General features: G+C 40.0%; 1 protein-coding gene across 4 annotated transcripts in view; it reads right to left on the reverse strand.

The window, feature by feature from the left end:
* Positions 1-11144, reverse strand: part of VPS33B (VPS33B late endosome and lysosome associated) — a 104003-nt gene extending 92859 nt beyond the window's left edge. The window contains exons 1-5 of one of the 4 annotated variants that reach the window (XM_078782467.1): positions 10832-11144; positions 10569-10649; positions 8640-8701; positions 4491-4540; positions 3894-3961 (exon numbers count right to left, since the gene is read on the reverse strand). In XM_078782467.1, coding sequence (XP_078638593.1) covers positions 3894-3961; positions 4491-4540; positions 8640-8701; positions 10569-10649; positions 10832-10915 — 345 coding nt within the window. In that variant the 5' untranslated portion in view covers positions 10916-11144. The remainder of the gene's footprint in view (positions 1-3893; positions 3962-4490; positions 4541-8639; positions 8702-10568; positions 10650-10831) is intronic. The other 3 variants (XM_068123484.2, XM_068123487.2, XM_068123486.2) reach the window with 3 other exon arrangements.
* Positions 11145-22833: the final 11689 nt, after the last annotated feature.

Here is a 22833-nt window from a genome sequence, read left to right on the forward strand (position 1 = left end):
CAGATGGGCGCATTACAAAACGCACCACCCGAACAAACCGGATTGCTGATGTGATCCACGCGGCCTTACCAATGGCAGTATGGACTCACGTGGAACATCGAGCTTCAAACTTTGCCATCGCCACCGCAGGATCAGTGAAGAAGAAGAACCAATAAATGTTTGCTGCGCTCCAAGACGAACTTGTGCACGATAGAAACGCCAGCCATTCACTCCAGGACCGATGGTTGGTTAACCTATCTGGTGAACGTTTCACAGAGTCACAGATGAGTGTACTAAGAAAAGGCCTAAACTTTGCGGCCACTCCAAAAGGAATACCGACACATGCGATTGTGTCACAAGTTGAAACCGCCATCACGGAACTGTTGGGCGACGTCAAGAACTAGGCTAGGTCACGTGTGGCAGCATTTTTACTCACTTCGTCGCAACCGAAATTATTTCAACCTGGATTCGGTGCAACGACGAACCTTGCAAGAGCTGCGCAGGATGCACGAGATTGTGGTTGTCCCGGTGGACAAAGGTCGTGTGACAGTGTTATTGGATCGCTCAACATACGAGAAAATGCAAGAGTTATTGAATGATACCAACACCTATGAACGTATAATGAAGGATCCAACCAAGAAGGAAGAACGCATGTTAAACACGCTGCTTGCAAGATTAAAAAGAACGGGAAGATTGTCGAGCGCAAACTACCAATGACTATAAAGCAGCAATGGCGTCGCTCCCAGAGTGTATGGATTACCCAAAATTCATAAAGAAGACGTAGCTACCATTACGGGTCATAGTGTCATGTATCAATGCACCATCATATGCATTGTCAAAGTTCATGACTAATATACTAAAGTATCTAGTGGGGAAAACCGACCGAGGATTGCGCAACAGCTTCGAATTTGTGGATAAAATAGAACACACCACGATCCATCCACACGAATCCATGGTGTCATTCGACGTCATTTCTTTATTCACAAACGTGCCCACAACCCTGACAGTTGATGTGGCCAGACAGAGGCTAATGGAGGATGACTGCTGGAAACAGGTCACCGACAGGTTGAATGGTGATGATGACGTATGTGACCTCCTCAGCACATGTCTTTCTTCCACCCATTTCGTCTTTGACGGCACATATTACAAACAGGTGTGCGGCACTGTGATAGGTTCCCTGGTGTCTGCTGTGGTTGCCAACATGGTGATGGAAGAGCTTGAGACACGCACCATCCGGTCCTTCCCAACATAGCCACGTGGCTGGTACCACTATGTAGATGACACTTTTGTCATCTGCTACAGGACGGCTGTAAATACAATCCAGGAGGGAATCAGTGGAATGTTTCCTTCCATCAAATTTACCTGTGAGGAACAACAGGATGGGTCCCTTCCGTGTCTTGACGTTATGGTGACGAGGAACCCAAATAGAAGCTTAAGTACCGCAGTGTATAGGAAACCCACCCAGACCGACCATTACCTCGATATTGCGTCTTGCCATCCAATGCACCACAAAAGAGCCATGGTGAACAACAACAACAACAACAACAACAACAACAACATGCATTTTAAGGTCATTTTCCCTGATAGAGCAGGGGTTAGCCTTGCGGTCCCCATGACAATCTTCTCCATTTTGCCCTATTTTCTGCATCTCTCCTTGTTAACCGCCTTGCCCGCATTTCTTCTTCCACCATCTTTAGCCAAGTCTTTCTCGGTCTTCCCCGTCCTCGACTTCCTTCTACATTCATTTCCATCACTCTTCTCAACCAGTCACTTTCATCCTTCCTCAACACATGACCAAACCATCTCAACCTGTTCCACTTCACAGCATCAATCACAGGCTCTATTCCCATCAACTTTCGCAATTCATCATTTGTCTTCCTCTCTCTCTCAACGATACTCCGCACATCCACCGAACCATTCGCATTTCCACCCTTTCCAGCCTTCGTTGCTGCTCTACATTCATGACCCATGTCTTGCTCCCATAAATCATAACACTTCTCACACATGCTGCATTCACCTTTCCCTTCAGCTTCAACGACACTCCCCTCCTCATCAGCACGCCACTCGGTTCCCGAAACTTCTTCCATGCACATCTGACTCTAGCAACCGTTGCCGAGTCTGATCCACCTTCTCCATTCAGCATGTCTCCGAGGTAGCAAAATGTTTTCACACCTTCCAGCTTCACGCCGTCTCCAAGATCCAACTCAACATTTCCTCCATCTGCAGCTCTCTCTGTGCACACCTTACATTTGAATGTAGCTGCCACACTGGTAAATGACCCTCTCAGACCGCTACATTTTTGATGAACCCACTCAGCGCACATTGTACATTGAATTGAGTTCACTCCAACACCCTTCCTGCACACAGCACACGGCCACTTGCCAGTTCTTTCCACCTCACCACATGCTTTACCACTTGCCATCACCTTCGTCTTTCCTACATTCACCTTCAGACTTTCTATATATTCACTTTCCTATATTCACCTTTCCATTCACCATGGTGAACATACTCGTAAAAAGAGCAAGGAATATACCATCCACGTTGGAGGGCAAGAAGAGTGAGGTTAAGCATCTTAAATGGGCATTGAAAGCCAATGGCTACCCAGACCACCTCTGCCCAAAAAATGAAATGCTCCTGGCAGCTCCAAGAGCCCAGGATGTTCCACAGGAACCACCTAAACTCCTAAAGGCTTATGTGTGCTACCTTTTGTGCCAGGAGTAGCCCAAAGGATTGGCAGGATTTTGAGACTGGGCGGGGTGAGGGTTAACTATCAGCCGATATACACCTTGAGATGTGCAGTAACCAAGAACAAGTCAAGGACAGAAGACAAAAGAATGACCGCACAGGTGTGGTATACACTATTCCATATGACTGTGGTGGAGAATACATAGGCGAGACTGGAAGAACCTTAGGCCAGCGCATTAAAGAACACCAGATTGCCTTTGAGTGTAATCACCTGGAAAGATCTGCTATCGCCAAGAATGGAATAAGGGCAGGCCATGTTTCCCTATGGGACAATGTGAATGTTCTGGTGGCATCCCCAAACCGGGCCAGCAGGCGAATACTAGAGGCATGGCACACTGGTCAAACGAGGGCACCTCTGACAGAGGAGACTGTGGAGTTATCACAGGCGTATGGACCTCTCATTCACAAATACACCAGAGAGACACCGATGCTGGGAAGAAGATAAAGACAAAGTGGGACATAACCAACAAAGTCGAACAGGATAACACAAACACAATGCACCTCTCAAACAGCCACAAAACACTTGCAACACCCTTGGGTCAATGATCACGATTTCTCGCAACACAGCTTTGTGATTGGTCGACAGTATCGGCACACTCCCTTCCCCAGGTATATCTCGGAGGAGGTAAACAAGGACAACACTCTTGACAATGGCTAGTGGAAGCCCAGTGCATGCTGGGTTGCTGGCCGAAACATTGAGTTAAGACAAAAACTATAGGTTGGAGAACTATAAAATGGACTTATTGTGTATATATGTATCGGTAAAATATGTGAAGGAACTGTAATTAAAGACATTACAATTAAACTTGGAAAAGAAAAAAAACTTCCTCGTTTTGTATCTCCTTGATAATTAAAAGCAGCTCTCTGTGATTACGTGACATGCCGTATGATGAAATATACTGTATAACCCGCACACGAGTATACCTGCAGTTGAAATTTCTGGAACAAATTTAACGAATATCCCGCAGGTTATTTGCATGAAAATACGGTAATGGGGAAAATAGGGTTAGGGATTTCAACTTAAAAAAATTGTCACCAATCTCTGACAAACTGTACCCTTAATTAACGTGTTTGTGCATTGTTTTTGTGCTATTTCTTTTCATGAATAAAATAATTAAGAACATAAAATAAAGTTTATTTTCGTAAGTTGTCAAGATCACGAAATTTACCTTCCGTGGCGTGAAGATGATTTTGCATTTACGGCGAAAGCTACATGCCTTGTCCGCATTCAATGAGTCTGAAGCACAACAAAAAAGATCATGTTGTTGATGAAAAAACATTAGAAACCATACATTTTGATAATGATATTGAAGAAACTAGAAAATCGAATTTAAAGCGAATTTCCTAATGTATAGGCCTCTTCCCGCATTAGATGTCAACCCAATGTCACGTTTGATCTCAATTAAAGGTCATTTCAAAGAGTGCAATAGAGAAAAGAGAAGTACATATAGGAGAGAAAACATCTGATGCTTCAAACTCGAGGATGATCTGGAAAATGATTTTCATGGAGCAAAAGACCTTTGACCTTTTGACCCAAAAATCTAACGAGTTCATCATTTTCACCAAACATGGTACAAGTATAGTACATACTTGTACCATGTTTAGTCAAAATCCCTTCAGCGGTTCACAAGTTATCGCGGTCGTGAAAATCTGCTACACAAGCAAGGATGGACAACATAGACAGCCGGACAACCATAAAACATAATGCATCCGACGACTTCGGCTACAGAGACGTAACAGCAAGTATTGCACCCCTCACAACTTACCTGCCACAATTTTAACCATCGATTCTTCCGGTCGAATTAGGAAGAAGCGTCTGAAGAAGACACCAAAAACGAATAAAGAAATACCTCACAGTGATGTCATCAACATTTAAAGCTGTATAACACTACCTATTTCCCATATGCATTTCAAATTGTTACCAATAATCTTGATCCATAAAGCATGACACAGCAAAAGGAGCAAAATTACCTGAAATGAATGAGCAGATAGGATTGAGGTCAGAAGAAATATTAGTAACCAAAATAAAATTTAGGATAGCAACAAACCAGACCAGCAGGCCCATTAGTCATTTCAGATTCTCCTTTTAACACTTGCACAGTGCACTTTATAATTACACTCATGTTTTCATTAGCAATGTGCTAAAGTAAACTTTTTTTCTCATTTGAAAGCTTATGAACAATATGGATGCTAAATCTAAAGGTGATAATTGGGCATATCATTTAAAATGTTGGTTCACCACGAGTTATTTGGAGGAACTACTCAAAATACGTGCTGGCAGGATGGCCGAGAGGTACACACACTCACCTCCAAGCTGTCTAGCCTACGTTCAAATCTCGTCCCAGATATAAACTGGACGCCCTGTTTGCCGGCATTAGTTACTTCCACCACCGAAGTTGGACGGAGGTCATGTTTTCACCCCTGTTTGTCTGTCTGTGGAAAGAATAGCTCAAAAGGTTATGGACAAGGACAGAATGATTAGATTTTGGTGAAGATCAGAATCCGGATCCAGATACTACAATTTTTTAAGTGATTCTTCACCATTGAGTGAGAGGGCTAAAATTATCTATAACACAATATCTCAAAAAGTTATGGATGGATTCGGACGAAACTTGGTGGACAGGTTGGGTGTGTAACAAGGACAAATTCATTCGATTTTGCTGAAGGTCCGGTTCCAGATGGGAATATCAGAATTTTTTTATTTTGTAAGTGATTCTTCACCATTGGGAGATTCTTTTTTTTTTTTTTTTTTTTTTTTTTTTTTTACAAGATCGAGGCTCGTGAAAGAGCGAACATTAATCACACAGAAAGACAAACCGACACATAAAACATATAACATCGGGAGCGGTAGACAAGATGGGGAGAGAGGGGGAAGGACACAAACACAACATTTGAGAGCAGGGACCGAGAGACATGGAGACATCGAGAGATCTGAGAGAGGGCGAGGGCTTTGGGGGGGGGGGCATGGGAAGGGGGCGGTGGGAGAGGTATAAAACATATGGACACTGCCAGGACTTCCAGGAAAGAAGTTGGAATTTCAAACAAGGTGGATCTGGGGTGAATTAGCGGGGGTAGAAAAGATCAAGGTTTTGGATGGGGGAAGATAAGAGATGGTGGTGAACAGCTGTTTTAAAGACCTGGAGGGAGGAGTGGGATTGAAGGGAGTGAGGGAGTTTGTTCCAGAGGCGGGAGAAAAGAGGAATGAAAGAGTGAAGGTGAGCAGAGAGCCGAGATTTCGGCAGTTTAACCATAAGAGGGTTGCTGGCAGATCTTGTGCGACCTGTAGGAATATTTGGGGGACAGAGCACAGAGAGAGCTGGGGGTGCAAGGCCGGAGAGGAGTCGGTAGAAGACAGAAAGACCACCTACCTGCCTGCGGTGAGTGAGTGAAAGGCCCTCAGAGATAGCTTCATCGTGGGAGATTCCAATAATTCTGAAAGCTTTGGTTTCAACAGCGTGAAGCCGAGCTAGGTGTGAGGCAGGAGCACCGGCCCATAGGGGAGAACAGTATTCCATAGGCCGAAAATGATATATGGCACGATATTTCAAAAGGTTGTGGACGGGTTATGAATCAACTTGGTGGATGAGTTCGGTACGTGACAAGAACAAGCCGATTGGATTTTGGAGCAGGTCGTGATCCAGATCCAGCCTATCAGTGGGATACAAAACGTAAACTGTTCAGCCCGGCGGAGGTATGCGCTCTACTGATTGCCGTTATAGTTGCTCGATGTTAACGATCCCATGGTATCTTTCGCGACACGTAAGCGAGATATCAACAGAACCGTGAACAAATTCCAAATTCCTGCCTACTTGGTTGAGTATCCCGCATCGGAGTGGCGTCCCATCCGGGATTGTAAACCTAGACAATAAACTGCTTTGGCAGCACCAATGCTATGTATAGAGCATAGTGGATGTGGATGACGATGATGATGATTATTAATATTATAATGATCAGAATAACTCCTCTAAATAATTGTTTAAATGAGTTACACCACCGGTCAAAAGTTTTAGAACACCTCAATTTTTCCAGTTTTTATTTAAATTTACGCAGTTTAATGTCTTAATGCACTCTGAAATTAAGCAAAGAACAAATAAACAATTGGAGATAAATAAATAAAAATCATAGAATCATTTTGTTTAAAAAAATTTAATTTAAAATTTTGACTCAGCAAAGTAGCCACCTTTTGCAGATATAACCGCCGAACACACTCATGGCATTCTTTCTACAATGGAAATCAAATATTGTTCGCGAAGTTCTTCCCAACACTGTTGCAGAAGTTCCCACAAATGTGTTGCACTTGTAGGTTGCTTTGATTTCACCCTTCTGTCCAGTTCATCCCAAACCAGCTCAATGGGGTTTAAGTCTGGAGACTGTGCTGGCCATTCCATGATTTGAAGCCTACCGTCTTGTTCTTTTCCTCAAAGGTAGTTTGGACATAGCCTCGAGGTGTGTTTAGGGTCATTATCTTGCTGTAGGATGAACCCCTGACCAACTAGGCGTATACCAGAGGGTATTGCATGGCGCTGCAAAATGCTGTGGTAGCCCTTTTGGTTCAGGGTGCCAGTCACTCTGTGCAAGTTTCCGACCCTGGATCCAGCAAAAGAGCCCCAGACCATCATGCTTCCTCCTCCATGTTTGACAGTTGGTGTCACACACTGAGGAACCATCCTTTCACCTTCTCGACGGCGTACAAAAACGCTGCGTGATGAACCAAAAATTTCAAATTTTGATTCATCGGTCCACAAGACCTTCTTCCAGTCTTCATTAGTCCAATGGCGGTGCTTCAAGGCCAAGGCGTCTCTTTTTCTTATTTTGCCATCTTAGCAATGGCTTTCTTACTGCCACTCGACCTGTCAAACCTGCAGCTCGAAGTCTTCTCTTCACAGTTGAAACTGAGACTTGCTTACTTCGACCAGTCTTAAGCTGTACTTGAAGCTGTTGTCCTGTGAGCCGCCTATCACGCAAGCTGTTGACTCTCAGAAACTTGTCTTCTGATTCTGTTGTGGCTTTGGGTCTGGGTCTGCCAGACCTCTTCCTGTCAGAGTTTCCTCCAGTTTCCAATATACTACTTCCTGCAGTGCAATATTGTCCAAATAATGCTTCAGAGGGTGTAATAACAGTCTGTTCAAATACTGCTTTTATACAGACAGGGGTTTGTAATCAAGTAATCAGCAGAGGTTGGGACAACTGTAGGAATTGTTTGCATCAACTTTCAAGGCTTAATTTACTTACATTGCTGCAGAACAGCTGTAAGTTGTTAACCCATTACTTGTTCCCTGAAGGCCTTTTTTTTTTACAATAGAACTGTGCAATTTACTTTATTTTCCTGTTTTTGCTAACCTAAACTTTTTTTTTAACCTCGAGCAGTTTACTGTTTACCTTTGTACCATTTCAGGTTATTCACTGGACATTAAACTGCGTAAATTTCAATAAAAACTGGAAAAATTGAGGTGTTCTAAAACTTTTGACCGGTAGCGTAAGTTCTTTACTTCTCAATAATACATAATACCATCTTTCACAATTATGCTTTTCACAAGTATTTGCATCTCTAAAAATGCTGAATATCTACCTGGCATGCTTTTTTGCCCAGTACAATCATTCCAACACAGAATACAAGTGTTAAAACTTTGGATTTATTGTTGGCCAAAAAGAAGAAAAATGAATCAGGAAAATAAAATAAAAATGAACTAACAAACATTCTCCAGCTACACAACCCACCACCAGATGCCATTACGATGACGCTAAAATAGATGAGCGGCTCTTGCATAGTCAATACTGCCAATGCTTCCTTGCAAATAATTCCTTTACCAGTGTGGTTGAGGAGTGGAGTGCTATTCAACACGCACGGCCCTCTATGCTTGGGAATAGTGGGACAAAGCTAAGAATGTGTGGAAATTAATCCACAGTGCACTTACTGCTCACAGCCTCCTGGGATATGTTTTCCATCCAGCTTGAAAAACTTATCAACTTCATGCTTCTGATGGGATGAATACAACATTAAAAATAAAATTAGACAAGTTGCAAGCATCTGAGTTGGTATACACCAACATAACCTATTAATTCAGAACGGAACCTTCCATCAGTGGAATTTAGATCTAATGGGACTATCCTTGGGATTATTTAAAATAGTTTGGGATCTTATTATTCTCCTCATTGGATGGGGTTCATCTTGGGGTTTCATAGGCAGTGTGATTCATCAACGTGTGCCGTCTGTGGGCAGTCGTTGGTGGACGCTAAAGATCCCATGATGTACTTCGTGAAGAGTTGGCGAGCTATCGCCGGCACGATCAACAAATTCCAAATTCCTGCCATAAACAACCGAGGGCACTGCATCAGCAGCAAGGCCGTGCCCTCAGGCAATGATGCTGTCCTGCAACCTTGTGCTGCATCCAAACGAAGAAGAATGGGTGGAATAACTCAAGTTGAAATATTACTTTTCATCAACTGAATCGAATGCATTAGCAGCAAACATTAAAGTTGTCTCACTGTGCCAAATCAAAGCTTGATGTAAAGTCCGCAAGCCCGCCACAATCAAACAGCTAGCTTCACATCTTACCCCAAAGAAAAGGCACACCGAGATAGTGTACCCATGTGCATAGCACCAGAGTGGTTAGTGTTTGTGGGTCAAATTCATATTTGTGGAGATTAAAAACAAATAGCTAAGTGCCTCCAAGCCAGCCCCAAGTCCCACATGCAGTCCAATCTAAATTGCAGCTCACACACCTAAGTCTAAATTGGACAGCCAAGTCACAGCACTGTCTGTTGTTTGGTGTATTGCCATAAATCCTTCATCAAATTTCCGTAGGTGACACTCATTCACAATGGGATGAATAGTCTGATGTGGTTGACCAACGTCACATGCTGGGCTGTCTTTGAAAGTCCATTTCTGGAGGGGTGTGATGTCCTTGTATGGAGAGTATGGATCCTGTTGAGTGCATCACCGTTTATGGGAGAGGTCAAAACCTGGAGGCCATTCTGTCGGATCGATCACCAGTTCTTTGTTAGCAATAGTGTCTGTCCAGAGATTGCACTACTTTTTAAGCCCCGCATCAGTCAGAAAACGTGCAGAGCCCCAGAAAGGTTTGAATGACTCAAGTTGCATATTTGGTGGATTCTGCAGGTCTTCAGTGGGAGAGGGATAGCATACACCTATATCACTTTAATCCCTTTGCAGGTCTTCATGGATTGGAAGGTCTGGGTTGGCTTTGATGCAGTCAAACTCTCTCAGCATCATTACCTTCGGACGCACATCAGGGTGGGATGTTCGATGGGACTGGGAGCCACTGCACGGGTGTCGATTTCATTGTACCGCTGATTTATCAGCATCAGTGTCTTCAGGACGGTGTCCAAGTGTTTTGCGTGGCTGCTCTCTATCCAAGCAGAAGAACAGTATTACCTTCTCCAAAACCTTCCTCTTACCCTGAAGAGTCAGATCTGACCAAAAATGAAACCATTATCCTGATGCACTGTTGGAAGGAGTGCTGCGTCCAACTGTCCATCAGGCGGGGATACAAGACCAGGTGCCCCATCTGCATTTATGCTGCGGGCACTAAAGACACCAGCGTGTACCAGTACCCTGGCTAAATTACACCCGTAGAGATCAAACGTGGTTAGTTACAAAGGAACGCAGATATTCAATTAATGGAGTTTTGGAATATGGAATATTGATGTTAAAATAAAATGGAATGTACAAGGAATGAGATCAAGTTATTGCATTTATTTTCCTACATAGTCTACATATTTAACCCTCGATAAGCATACCCCGAGGTATATCCATCCGTACAGAATGGGTATACCCAGGGGTATACTGCCTGCTGTGCACACTATGAGATGAAGACACACACCTTAAGGACAGAGGAGCCCGTTATGCGGTCAAGCAGAGGCATCAGGGCTGGATCAATGAACAGATCTTTCCTGCCTGGGAGCTGGAAAACAAATAAACAACAACACACAGATGTCCCAAAACTCAAATGGCCGACACTAGTCGGAACACCACCGATTCAGGTGCCACCACTGGGTCCAGGGAGACCGTTGCATGCATTAACGACACCGAGTGAAAGACCCCATGATAATGACGGTGGTGGTGATGATTCGGTCGAGGCGTTACCGCACCAGCTCCAACAGGTGTATGAGTTGGTCCCGGTGGTTGTGGTTTAAGATCGAGAAGTCGGGAAGAGAGGCAGCCGGGCATGGCCGAGCCATGAGAGAAACAAGGATCCGAAACCGAGACAGAGAGAAAAATGACACTTAACAAGCAGGGAAAGAAAAACAAGCGAGTACACGACAACAGTCAAAACGCAGAAGTGTGGAAAACACGCCGAACAACAAACACACGAAGCAGCATCGCGGATCGCGCTCGCAGGAGAGTGTTCCGGGTACGAGGCTACGAGCGGCCGTAACTGGTCTGAATCTGATAGCTCGTCAAAACCGAAATTTAATGAATCCTTTATAACGGAAACTGTTTTAAAATCACCGGAATTTTTCACAATAGACAATGATTCCTTGACGCTGCAATTCAGAAAAAAAACAATTGAGGAGCAGACCAACCCATAAGAGAAGAAGGCGTTACACCGCCTAATAAGCAATTGGTGTTTTTAACAACGTGGTGGTTACATGTTGATGAGGTGACTTTAATAATGTGGTGGTTACATGTTGAAGAGGTGTTTTTAATAATACGGTGGTTACATGTCAGTGAGGGGTTTAAAATAATGTGGTGGTTATATGTTAGTGAGGTGTTTTTAATAATGTGGTAGTTACATGTTAGTGATGTGTTTTTAATAATGTGGTGGTTACATGTTAGTGATGTGTTTTTAATAACGTGGTGGTTACATGTTAATGAGGTGATTTTAATAATGTGGTGATTACATGCTGATGAAGTGTTTTTAATAATGCGGTGGTTACATGTTAATGAGGTGATTTTAATAATGTGGTGGTTAAACTACATACTGATAATAATAATAATAATGCATTTATTTTATATAGCGCTTTTCAGGAAGCCCAAAGACGCCAAAGACGCCCAAAGACGCAAACATGAGGTGTTTTTTAATAATGTGGTGGTTACATGTCAGTGAGGTGTTTTAAATAATGTGGTGGTTATATGTTAGTGAGGTGTTTTAATAATGTGGTGGTTACATGTTAGTGAGGTGTTTTTAATAATGTGGTGGTTACATGTTAATGATGTGTTTTTAATAATTTAGTGGTTACATGTTAGTGAGGTGTTTTTAATAATGTGGTGGTTACATGTTAGTGATGTGTTTTTAATAATGTGGTGGTTACATGTTAGTGAGATGTTTTTAATAATGTGGTGGTTACATGTCAGTGAGGTGTTTTTAATAATGTTGTGGTTAAATGTTAGTGAGGTGTTTTTGATAATGTGGTGGTTACATGTTAGTGATGTGTTTTTAATAATGTGGTGGTTACATGTCAGTGAGGCGTTTTAATAATGTGGTGGTTACATGTTAGTGAGGTGTTTTTAATAATGTGGTGGTTGCATGTTGGTGATGAGTTTTTAATAATGTGGTGGTTACATGTTAGTGAGGTGTTTTTAATAATGTGATGGTTACATGTTAGTGATGTGTTTTTAATAATGTGGTGGTTACATGTTAGGGAGGTGTTTTTAATAATGTGGTGGTTACATGTTAGTGATGTGTTTTTAATAATGTGGTGGTTACATGTTAGTGATGTGTTTTTAATAATGTGGTGGTTACATGTCAGTGAGGCGTTTTAATAATGTGGTGGTTACATGTTAGTGAGGTGTTTTTAATAATGTGGTGGTTACATGTTGGTGATGAGTTTTTAATAATGTGGTGGTTACATGTTGGTGAGGTGTTTTTAATAATGTGGTGGTTACATGTTAGTGATGTGTTTTTAATAATGTGGTGGTTACATGTTAGGGAGGTGTTTTTAATAATGTGGTGGTTACATGTTAGTGATGTGTTTTTAATAATGTGGTGGTTACATGTTAGTGATGTTTTTTTAAAATAATGTGGTGGTTACATGTTAGTGATGTGTTTTTAATAATGTGGTGATTACATGTTAGGGAGGTGTTTTTAATAATGTGGTGGTTACATGTTAGTGATGTGTTTTTAATAATGTGGTGATTACATGTTAATGAGGTGATTTTAATAATGTGGTGGTTGGGCTACATACTGATGAGGTGTTTTTAATAATGTGGTGATTTCATGTTAGTGATGTGTTTTTAATAATGTGGTGGTTATATGTTAGTGAGGTGTTTTAATAATGTGGTGGTTACATGTTAGTGAGGTGTTTTTAATAATGTGGTGGTTAGGCTGCATACTGATGAGGTGTTTTTAATAATGTGGTGATTACATGTTAGTGATGTGTTTTTAATAATGTGATGGTTACATGTTAGTGATGTGTTTTTAAGAATGTGGTGGTTACATGTCAGTGAGGCGTTTTAATAATGTGGTGGTTACATGTTAGTGAGGTGTTTTTAATAATGTGGTGGTTACATGTTGGTGATGAGTTTTTAATAATGTGGTGGTTACATGTTAGTGAGGTGTTTTTAATAATGTGGTGGTTACATGTTAGTGATGTGTTTTTAATAATGTGGTGGTTACATGTTAGGGAGGTGTTTTTAATAATGTGGTGGTTACATGTTTGTGATGTGTTTTTAATAATGTGGTGGTTACATGTTAGTGATGTTTTTTTAAATAATGTGGTGGTTACATGTTAGTGATGTGTTTTTAATAATGTGGTGATTACATGTTAGGGAGGTGTTTTTAATAATGTGGTGGTTACATGTTAGTGATGTGTTTTTAATAATGTGGTGATTACATGTTAATGAGGTGATTTTAATAATGTGGTGGTTACATGTTAGTGATGTGTTTTTAATAATGTGGTGGTTATATGTTAGTGAGGTGTTTTAATAATGTGGTGGTTACATGTTAGTGAGGTGTTTTTAATAATGTGGTGGTACATGTTAGTGATGTGTTTTTAATAATGTGGTGGTTACATGTTAGTGATGTGTTTTTAATAACGTGGTGGTTAAATGTTAGTGAGGCGTTTTTAATAATGTGGTGGTTACGTGTTTGTGGGGTGTTTTTAATAATGTGGTGGTTGTGTGGTAGTGAGGTGTTTTTGAAAAATGTGGTGGTTATGTGGTAGTGAGGTGTTTTTTAACAATGTGGTGGTTATGTGGTAGTGAGGTGTTTTAATAATGTGGTTAAATGGTGGTGAGGTGTTTTTAAGAATGTGGTAGTTACATGTTAGTGAGGTGTTTTTAATAATGTGGTGGTTACATGGAGGTGAGCTGTTTTTTAATTATGTAGTAGTGAGTTGTTTTTAATAACATGGAGGTTATGTGGTAGTGAAGTGTTTTTAGCAATGTGGCAGTTACGTGGAGGTGACTGGGGTGTTTTAAATAACGTGGTGCTTTTGTGTTAGAGAGGTGTTTTTAATAACGTGGTGGTTTTGTGTTAGAGAGGTGTATTTAATAACATGGTGGTTTTGTGTTGGAGAGGTGTTTTTAATTACGTGGTGGTTTTGTGTTAGAGAGGTGTTTTTAATTACGTGGCCGGGAGGTGTTTTTAATAACGTGGTGGTTTTGTGTTGGAGAGGTGTTTTTAATTACGTGGCAGTGAGGTGTTTTTAATAACGTGATGGTTTTGTGTTGGAGAGGTGTTTTTAATAACGTGGTGGTTTTGGGTTAGAGAGGTGATTTTAATTACGTGGTCGTGAGGTGTTTTTAATAACGTGGTGGTTTTGTGTTGGAGAGGTGCTTTTAATTACGTGGCCGTGAGGTGTTTTTAATATCGTGATGGTTTTGTGTTAGATTGGTGTGTTTAATTACGTTGCCGTGAGGTGTTTTTAATAACCTGGTGGTTTTGTGTTAGAGAGGTGTTTTTAATTACGTGGCCATGAGTTGTTTTTAATAACGTGGTGGTTTTGTGTTAGAGAGATGTTTTTAATAACGCAGTGGTTTTGTGTTAGAGAGGTGTTTTTAATAACGTGATGGTTTTGTGTTAGAGAGGTGTTTTTAATTATGCGGCCGTGAGGTGTTTTTAATAACGTGGTGGTTTTGTGTTAGAGAGGTGTTTTTAATAACATAGTGGCTTTGTGTTAGAGAGGTGTTTTTAATAACATGGTGGTTTTGTGTTAGAGAGGTGTTTTTAATAACGCGGTGGTTTTGTGTTAGAGAGGTGTTTTTAATTATGTGGCCATGCGGTGTTTTTAATAACGTAGTGGTTTTGTGTTGGAGAGGTGTTTTTAATTACGTGGCTGTGAGGTGTTTTTAATAACGTGGTGGGTTTGTGTTAGAGAGGTGTTTTTAATAACGCGGTGGTTTTGTGTTAGAGAGGTGTTTTTAATTATGTGGCCATGCGGTGTTTTTAATAACGTAGTGGTTTTGTGTTGGAGAGGTGTTTTTAATAACATGGTGGTTTTGTGTTGGAGAGGTGTTTTTAATAACGTGGTGGTTTTGTGTTGGAGAGGTGTTTTTAATTACGTGGCTGTGAGGTGTTTTTAATAACGTGGTGGTTTTGTGTTAGAGAGGTGTTTTTAATAACGTGATGGTTTTGTGTTGGAGAGGTGTTTTTAATAACGTGATGGTTTTGTGTTGGAGAGGTGTTTCTAATTACGTGGCCGTGAGGTGTTTTTAATAACGTGGTGGTTTTGTGTTGGAGAGGTGTTTTTAATTACGTGGCCGTGAGGTGTTTTTAATAACGTGGTGGTTTTGTGTTGGAGAGGTGTTTTTAATTACGTGGCCGTGAGGTGTTTTTAATTACGTGGCCATGAGGTGTTTTTAATAACGTGGTGGTTTTGTGTTGGAGAGGTGTTTTTAATTACGTGGCTGTGAGGTGTTTTTAATAACGTGGTGGTTTTGTGTTAGAGAGGTGTTTTTAATAACGTGATGGTTTTGTGTTGGAGAGGTGTTTTTAATAACGTGGTGGTTTTGTGTTGGAGAGGTGTTTTTAATTACGTGGCCGTGAGGTGTTTTTAATTACGTGGCCGTGAGGTGTTTTTAATAACGTGGTGGTTTTGTGTTGGAGAGGTGTTTCTAATTACGTGGCCGTGAGGTGTTTTTAATAACGTGGTGGTTTTGTGTTAGAGAGGTGTTTTTATTTACGTGGCCGTGAGGTGTTTTTAATAACGTGATGGTTTTGTGTTGGAGAGGTGTTTTTAATTACGTGGCCGTGAGGTGTTTTTAATAACGTGGTGGTTTTGTGTTGGAGAGGTGTTTTTAATTACGTGGCCGTGAGGTGTTTTTAATAACGTGGTGGTTTTGTGTTAGAGAGGTTTTTTTAATAACGTGGTGGTTTTGTGTTAGAGAGGTGTTTCTAATTACGTGGCAGTGAGGTGTTTTTAATAACGTGATGGTTTTGTGTTGGAGAGGTGTTTTTAATTACGTGGCCATGAGGTGTTTTTAATAACGTGGTGGTTTTGTGTTAGAGAGGTGTTTTTAATTACGTGGCCATGAGGTGTTTTTAATAACGTGGTGGTTTTGTGTTAGAGAGGTGTTTTTAATAACGCGGTGGTTTTGTGTTAGAGAGGTGTTTTTAATTACGTGGCCGTGAGGTGTTTTTAATAACGTGGTGGTTTTGTGTTAGAGAGGTGTTTTTAATAACGTGGTGGTTTTGTGTTCGAGAGGTGTTTTTAATAACGTGGTGGTTTTGTGTTAGAGAGGAGTTTTTAATAACGTGATGGTTTTGTGTTAGAAAGGTGTTTTTAATAACGTGGTGGTTTTGTGCTGGAGAGGTGTTTTTAATAACGTGATGGTTTTGTGTTCGAGAGGTGTTTTTAATAACATGGTGGTTTTGTGTTAGTGAGGTGTTTTTAATAACATGGTGGTTTTGTGTTAGAAAGGTGTTTTTAATAACGTGGTGGTTTTGTGTTGGAGAGGTGTTTTTAATTACGTGGCCGTGAGGTGTTTTTAATAACGTGGTGGTTTTGTGTTAGAGAGGTGTTTTTAATAACGTGGCCGTGAGGTGTTTTTAATAACGTGGTGGTTTTGTGTTGGAGAGGTGTTTTTAATTATGTGGCCGTGAGGTGTTTTTAATAACGTGGTGGTTTTGTGTTGGAGAGGTGTTTTTAATTACGTGGCCGTGAGGTGTTTTTAATAACGTGGTGGTTTTGTGTTGGAGAGGTGTTTCTAATTACGTGGCAGTGAGGTGTTTTTAATAACGTGATGGTTTTGTGTTGGAGAGGTGTTTTTAATTACGTGGCCCTGAGGTGTTTTTAATAACGTGGTGGTTTTGTGTTAGACAGGTGTTTTTAAAAACGTGGACGTGAGGTGTTTTTAACAACGTGGTGGTTTTGTGTTAGAGAGGTGTATTTAATAACGCGGTGGTTTTGTGTTAGAGAGGTGTTTTTATTTACGTGGCAGTGAGTTGTTTTTAATAAGGTGGTGGTTACGTGGAGGTGAAGTCCTTTTAATAACGTGGTGGTTTTGTGTTATCGAGGTGTTTTTAATTACGTGGCAGTGAGGTGTTTTTAATAAGGTGGTGGTTACATGTTAGTGATGTGTTTTTAATAATGTGGTGATTACATGTTAATGAGGTGATTTTAATAATGTGGTGGTTGGGCTACATACTGATGAGGTGTTTTTAATAATGTGGTGATTTCATGTTAGTGATGTGTTTTTAATAATGTGGTGGTTATATGTTAGTGAGGTGTTTTAATAATGTGGTGGTTACATGTTAGTGAGGTGTTTTTAATAATGTGGTGGTTAGGCTACATACTGATGAGGTGTTTTTAATAATGTGGTGATTACATGTTAGTGATGTGTTTTTAATAATGTGATGGTTACATGTTAGTGATGTGTTTTTAATAATGTGGTGGTTACATGTCAGTGAGGCGTTTTAATAATGTGGTGGTTACATGTAAGTGAGGTGTTTTTAATAATGTGGTGGTTACATGTTGGTGATGAGTTTTTAATAATGTGGTGGTTACATGTTAGTGAGGTGTTTTTAATAATGTGGTGGTTACATGTTAGTGATGTGTTTTTAATAATGTGGTGGTTACATGTTAGGGAGGTGTTTTTAATAATGTGGTGGTTACATGTTAGTGATGTGTTTTTAATAATGTGGTGGTTACATGTTAGTGATGTTTTTTTAAATAATGTGGTGGTTACATGTTAGTGATGTGTTTTTAATAATGTGGTGATTACATGTTAGGGAGGTGTTTTTAATAATGTGGTGGTTACATGTTAGTGATGTGTTTTTAATAATGTGGTGATTACATGTTAATGAGGTGATTTTAATAATGTGGTGGTTACATGTTAGTGATGTGTTTTTAATAATGTGGTGGTTATATGTTAGTGAGGTGTTTTAATAATGTGGTGGTTACATGTTAGTGAGGTGTTTTTAATAATGTGGTAGTACATGTTAGTGATGTGTTTTTAATAATGTGGTGGTTACATGTTAGTGATGTGTTTTTAATAACGTGGTGGTTACATGTTAATGAGGTGATTTTAATAATGTGGTGATTACATGTTGATGAAGTGTTTTTAATAATGCGGTGGTTACATGTTAATGAGGTGATTTTAATAATGTGGTGGTTACATGTTAGTGATGTGTTTTTAATAATGTGGTGGTTACATGTTAGTGAGGTGTTTTTAATCATGTCGTGGTTACATGTTAGTGAGGTGTTTTAATAATGTGGTGGTTAAATGTTAGTGATGGGTTTTTAATAATGTGGTAGTTACATGTTAGTGAGGTGTTTTTAATAATGTGATGGTTACATGTCAGTGATGTGTTTTTAATAATGTGGTGGTTTCATGTTAGGGAGGTGTTTTTAATAATGTGGTGGTTACATGTTAGTGAAGTGTTTTTAATAATGTGGTGGTTACATGTTAGTGAGGTGTTTTTAATGTCGTGGTTACATTTTAGTGAGATGTATTAATAATGTGGTGGTTAAATGTTAGTGAGGTGTTTTTAATAATGTTGTGGTTAAATCTTAGTGAGGTGTTTTTAATAATGTGGTGGTTACGTGTTTGTGGGGTGTTTTTAATAATGTGGTGGTTGTGTGGTAGTGAGGTGTTTTTGAAAAATGTGGTGGTTATGTGGTAGTGAGGTGTTTTTTAACAATGTGGTGGTTATGTGGTAGTGCGGTGTTTTAATAATGTGGTTAAATGGTGGTGAGGTGTTTTTAAGAATGTGGTAGTTACATGTTAGTGAGGTGTTTTTAATAATGTGGTGGTTACATGGAGGTGAGCTGTTTTTTAATTATGTAGTAGTGAGTTGTTTTTAATAACATGGAGGTTATGTGGTAGTGAAGTGTTTTTAACAATGTGGCAGTTACGTGGAGGTGACTGGGGTGTTTTAAATAACGTGGTGCTTTTGTGTTAGAGAGGTGTTTTTAATAACGTGATGGTTTTGTGTTGGAGAGGTGTTTTTAATAACGTGGTGGTTTTGTGTTAGAGAGGTGATTTTAATTACGTGGTCGTGAGGTGTTTTTAATAACGTGGTGGTTTTGTGTTGGAGAGGTGCTTTTAATTACGTGGCGTGAGGTGTTTTTAATATCGTGATGGTTTTGTGTTAGATTGGTGTGTTTAATTATGTTGCCGTGAGGTGTTTTTAATAACCTGGTGGTTTTGTGTTAGAGAGGAGTTTTTAATTACGTGGCCATGAGTTGTTTTTAATAACGTGGTGGTTTTGTGTTAGAGAGATGTTTTTAATAACGCAGTGGTTTTGTGTTAGAGAGGTGTTTTTAATAACGTGATGGTTTTGTGTTAGAGAGGTGTTTTTAATTACGTGGCCGTGAGGTGTTTTTAATAACGTGGTGGTTTTGTGTTAGAGAGGTGTTTTTAATAACATGGTGGTTTTGTGTTAGAGAGGTGTTTTTAATAACATGGTGGTTTTGTGTTAGAGAGGTGTTTTTAATAACGCGGTGGTTTTGTGTTAGAGAGGTGTTTTTAATTATGTGGCCATGCGGTGTTTTTAATAACGTAGTGGTTTTGTGTTGGAGAGGTGTTTTTAATTACGTGGCTGTGAGGTGTTTTTAATAACGTGGTGGTTTTGTGTTAGAGAGGTGTTTTTAATAACGCGGTGGTTTTGTGTTAGAGAGGTGTTTTTAATTATGTGGCCATGCGGTGTTTTTAATAACGTAGTGGTTTTGTGTTGGAGAGGTGTTTTTAATTACATGGCTGTGAGGTGTTTTTAATAACGTGGTGGTTTTGTGTTAGAGAGGTGTTTTTAATTATGTGGCCATGCGGTGTTTTTAATAACGTAGTGGTTTTGTGTTAGTGAGGTGTTTTTAATAACGTGATGGTTTTGTGTTGGAGAGGTGTTTTTAATAACGTGATGGTTTTGTGTTGGAGAGGTGTTTCTAATTACGTGGCCGTGAGGTGTTTTTAATAACGTGGTGGTTTTGTGTTGGAGAGGTGTTTTTAATTACATGGCTGTGAGGTGTTTTTAATAACGCGGTGGTTTTGTGTTAGAGAGGTGTTTTTAATTATGTGGCCATGCGGTGTTTTTAATAACGTAGTGGTTTTGTGTTAGTGAGGTGTTTTTAATAACGTGATGGTTTTGTGTTGGAGAGGTGTTTTTAACAACGTGATGGTTTTGTGTTGGAGAGGTGTTTCTAATTACGTGGCCGTGAGGTGTTTTTAATAACGTGGTGGTTTTGTGTTGGAGAGGTGTTTTTAATTACGTGGCCGTGAGGTGTTTTTAATAACGTGGTGGTTTTGTGTTGGAGAGGTGTTTTTAATTACGTGGCCGTGAGGTGTTTTTAATTACGTGGCCATGAGGTGTTTTTAATAACGTGGTGGTTTTGTGTTGGAGAGGTGTTTTTAATTACATGGCTGTGAGGTGTTTTTAATAACGTGGTGGTTTTGTGTTAGAGAGGTGTTTTTAATAACGTGATGGTTTTGTGTTGGAGAGGTGTTTTTAATAACGTGGTGGTTTTGTGTTGGAGAGGTGTTTTTAATTACGTGGCCGTGAGGTGTTTTTAATTACGTGGCCGTGAGGTGTTTTTAATAACGTGGTGGTTTTGTGTTGGAGAGGTGTTTCTAATTACGTGGCCGTGAGGTGTTTTTAATAACGTGGTGGTTTTGTGTTAGAGAGGTGTTTTTAATTACGTGGCCGTGAGGTGTTTTTAATAACGTGATGGTTTTGTGTTGGAGAGGTGTTTTTAATTACGTGGCCGTGAGGTGTTTTTAATAACGTGGTGGTTTTGTGTTGGAGAGGTGTTTTTAATTACGTGGCCGTGAGGTGTTTTTAATAACGTGGTGGTTTTGTGTTAGAGAGGTTTTTTTTAATAACGTGGTGGTTTTGTGTTAGAGAGGTGTTTCTAATTACGTGGCAGTGAGGTGTTTTTAATAACGTGATGGTTTTGTGTTGGAGAGGTGTTTTTAATTACGTGGCCATGAGGTGTTTTTAATAACGTGGTGGTTTTGTGTTAGAGAGGTGTTTTTAATTACGTGGCCGTGAGGTGTTTTTAATAACGTGGTGGTTTTGTGTTAGAGAGGTGTTTTTAATAACGCGGTGGTTTTGTGTTAGAGAGGTGTTTTTAATTACGTGGCCGTGAGGTGTTTTTAATAACGTGGTGGTTTTGTGTTAGAGAGGTGTTTTTAATAACGTGGTGGTTTTGTGTTCGAGAGGTGTTTTTAATAACGTGGTGGTTTTGTGTTAGAGAGGAGTTTTTAATAACGTGGTGGTTTTGTGTTAGAAAGGTGTTTTTAATAACGTGGTGGTTTTGTGCTGGAGAGGTGTTTTTAATGACGTGATGGTTTTGTGTTCGAGAGGTGTTTTTAATAACATGGTGGTTTTGTGTTAGTGAGGTGTTTTTAATAACATGGTGGTTTTGTGTTAGAAAGGTGTTTTTAATAACGTGGTGGTTTTGTGTTAGAGAGGTGTTTTTAATTACGTGGCCATGAGGTGTTTTTAATAACGTAGTGGTTTTGTGTTGGAGAGGTGTTTTTAATTACGTGGCCGTGAGGTGTTTTTAATAACGTGGTGGTTTTGTGTTAGAGAGGTGTTTTTAATAACGTGGCTGTGAGGTGTTTTTAATAACGTGGTGGTTTTGTGTTGGAGAGGTGTTTCTAATTACGTGGCCGTGAGGTGTTTTTAATAACGTGGTGGTTTTGTGTTGGAGAGGTGTTTCTAATTACGTGGCAGTGAGGTGTTTTTAATAACGTGATGGTTTTGTGTTGGAGAGGTGTTTTTAATTACGTGGCCGTGAGGTGTTTTTAATAACGTGGTGGTTTTGTGTTAGACAGGTGTTTTTAAAAACGTGGACGTGAGGTGTTTTTAACAACGTGGTGGTTTTGTGTTAGAGAGGTGTATTTAATAACGCGGTGGTTTTGTGTTAGAGAGGTGTTTTTAATTACGTGGCCGTGAGGTGTTTTTAATAACGTGGTGGTTTTGTGTTAGAGAGGTGTTTTTAATTACGTGGCAGTGAGGTGTTTTTAATAAGGTGGTGGTTACGTGGAGGTGAAGTCCTTTTAATAACGTGGTGGTTTTGTGTTATAGAGGTGTTTTTAATTACGTGGCAGTGAGGTGTTTTTAATTACGTGGCAGTGAGGTGTTTTTAATAAGGTGGTGGTTACGTGGAGGTGAAGTCCTTTTAATAACGTGGTGGTTTTGTGTTGGAGAGGTGTTTCTAATTACGTGGCAGTGAGGTGTTTTTAATAACGTGATGGTTTTGTGTTGGAGAGGTGTTTTTAATCATGTGGTCGTGAGGTGTTTTTAATAACGTGGTGGTTTTGTGTTAGACAGGTGTTTTAAAAAACGTGGACGTGAGGTGTTTTTAACAACGTGGTGGTTTTGTGTTAGAGAGGTGTTTTTAATAACGCGGTGGTTTTGTGTTAGAGAGGTGTTTTTATTTACGTGGCAGTGAGTTGTTTTTAATAAGGTGGTGGTTACGTGGAGGTGAAGTCCTTTTAATAACGTGGTGGTTTTGTGTTATCGAGGTGTTTTTAATTACGTGGCAGTGAGGTGTTTTTAATAAGGTGGTGGTTACGTGGAGGTGAAGTCCTTTTAATAACATGGTGGTTATGTGGTAGTGAGGTGTTTTTAATAACGTGGTGGTGAGGTATATTTATTCATTTTTTTTATACAGAAATTATATTTTGATTACATCGGTTACTTCTTAGTTGTCACTTTCCATGTTTTTTCATGAATTCTATCATATTTCAGACAAGCTGACTGC

The sequence above is a fragment of the Myxine glutinosa genome, chromosome 7, assembly GCF_964187855.1.
Source record: "Myxine glutinosa chromosome 7, kmMyxGlut1.1, whole genome shotgun sequence".
NCBI lineage: Eukaryota > Metazoa > Chordata > Myxini > Myxiniformes > Myxinidae > Myxine > Myxine glutinosa.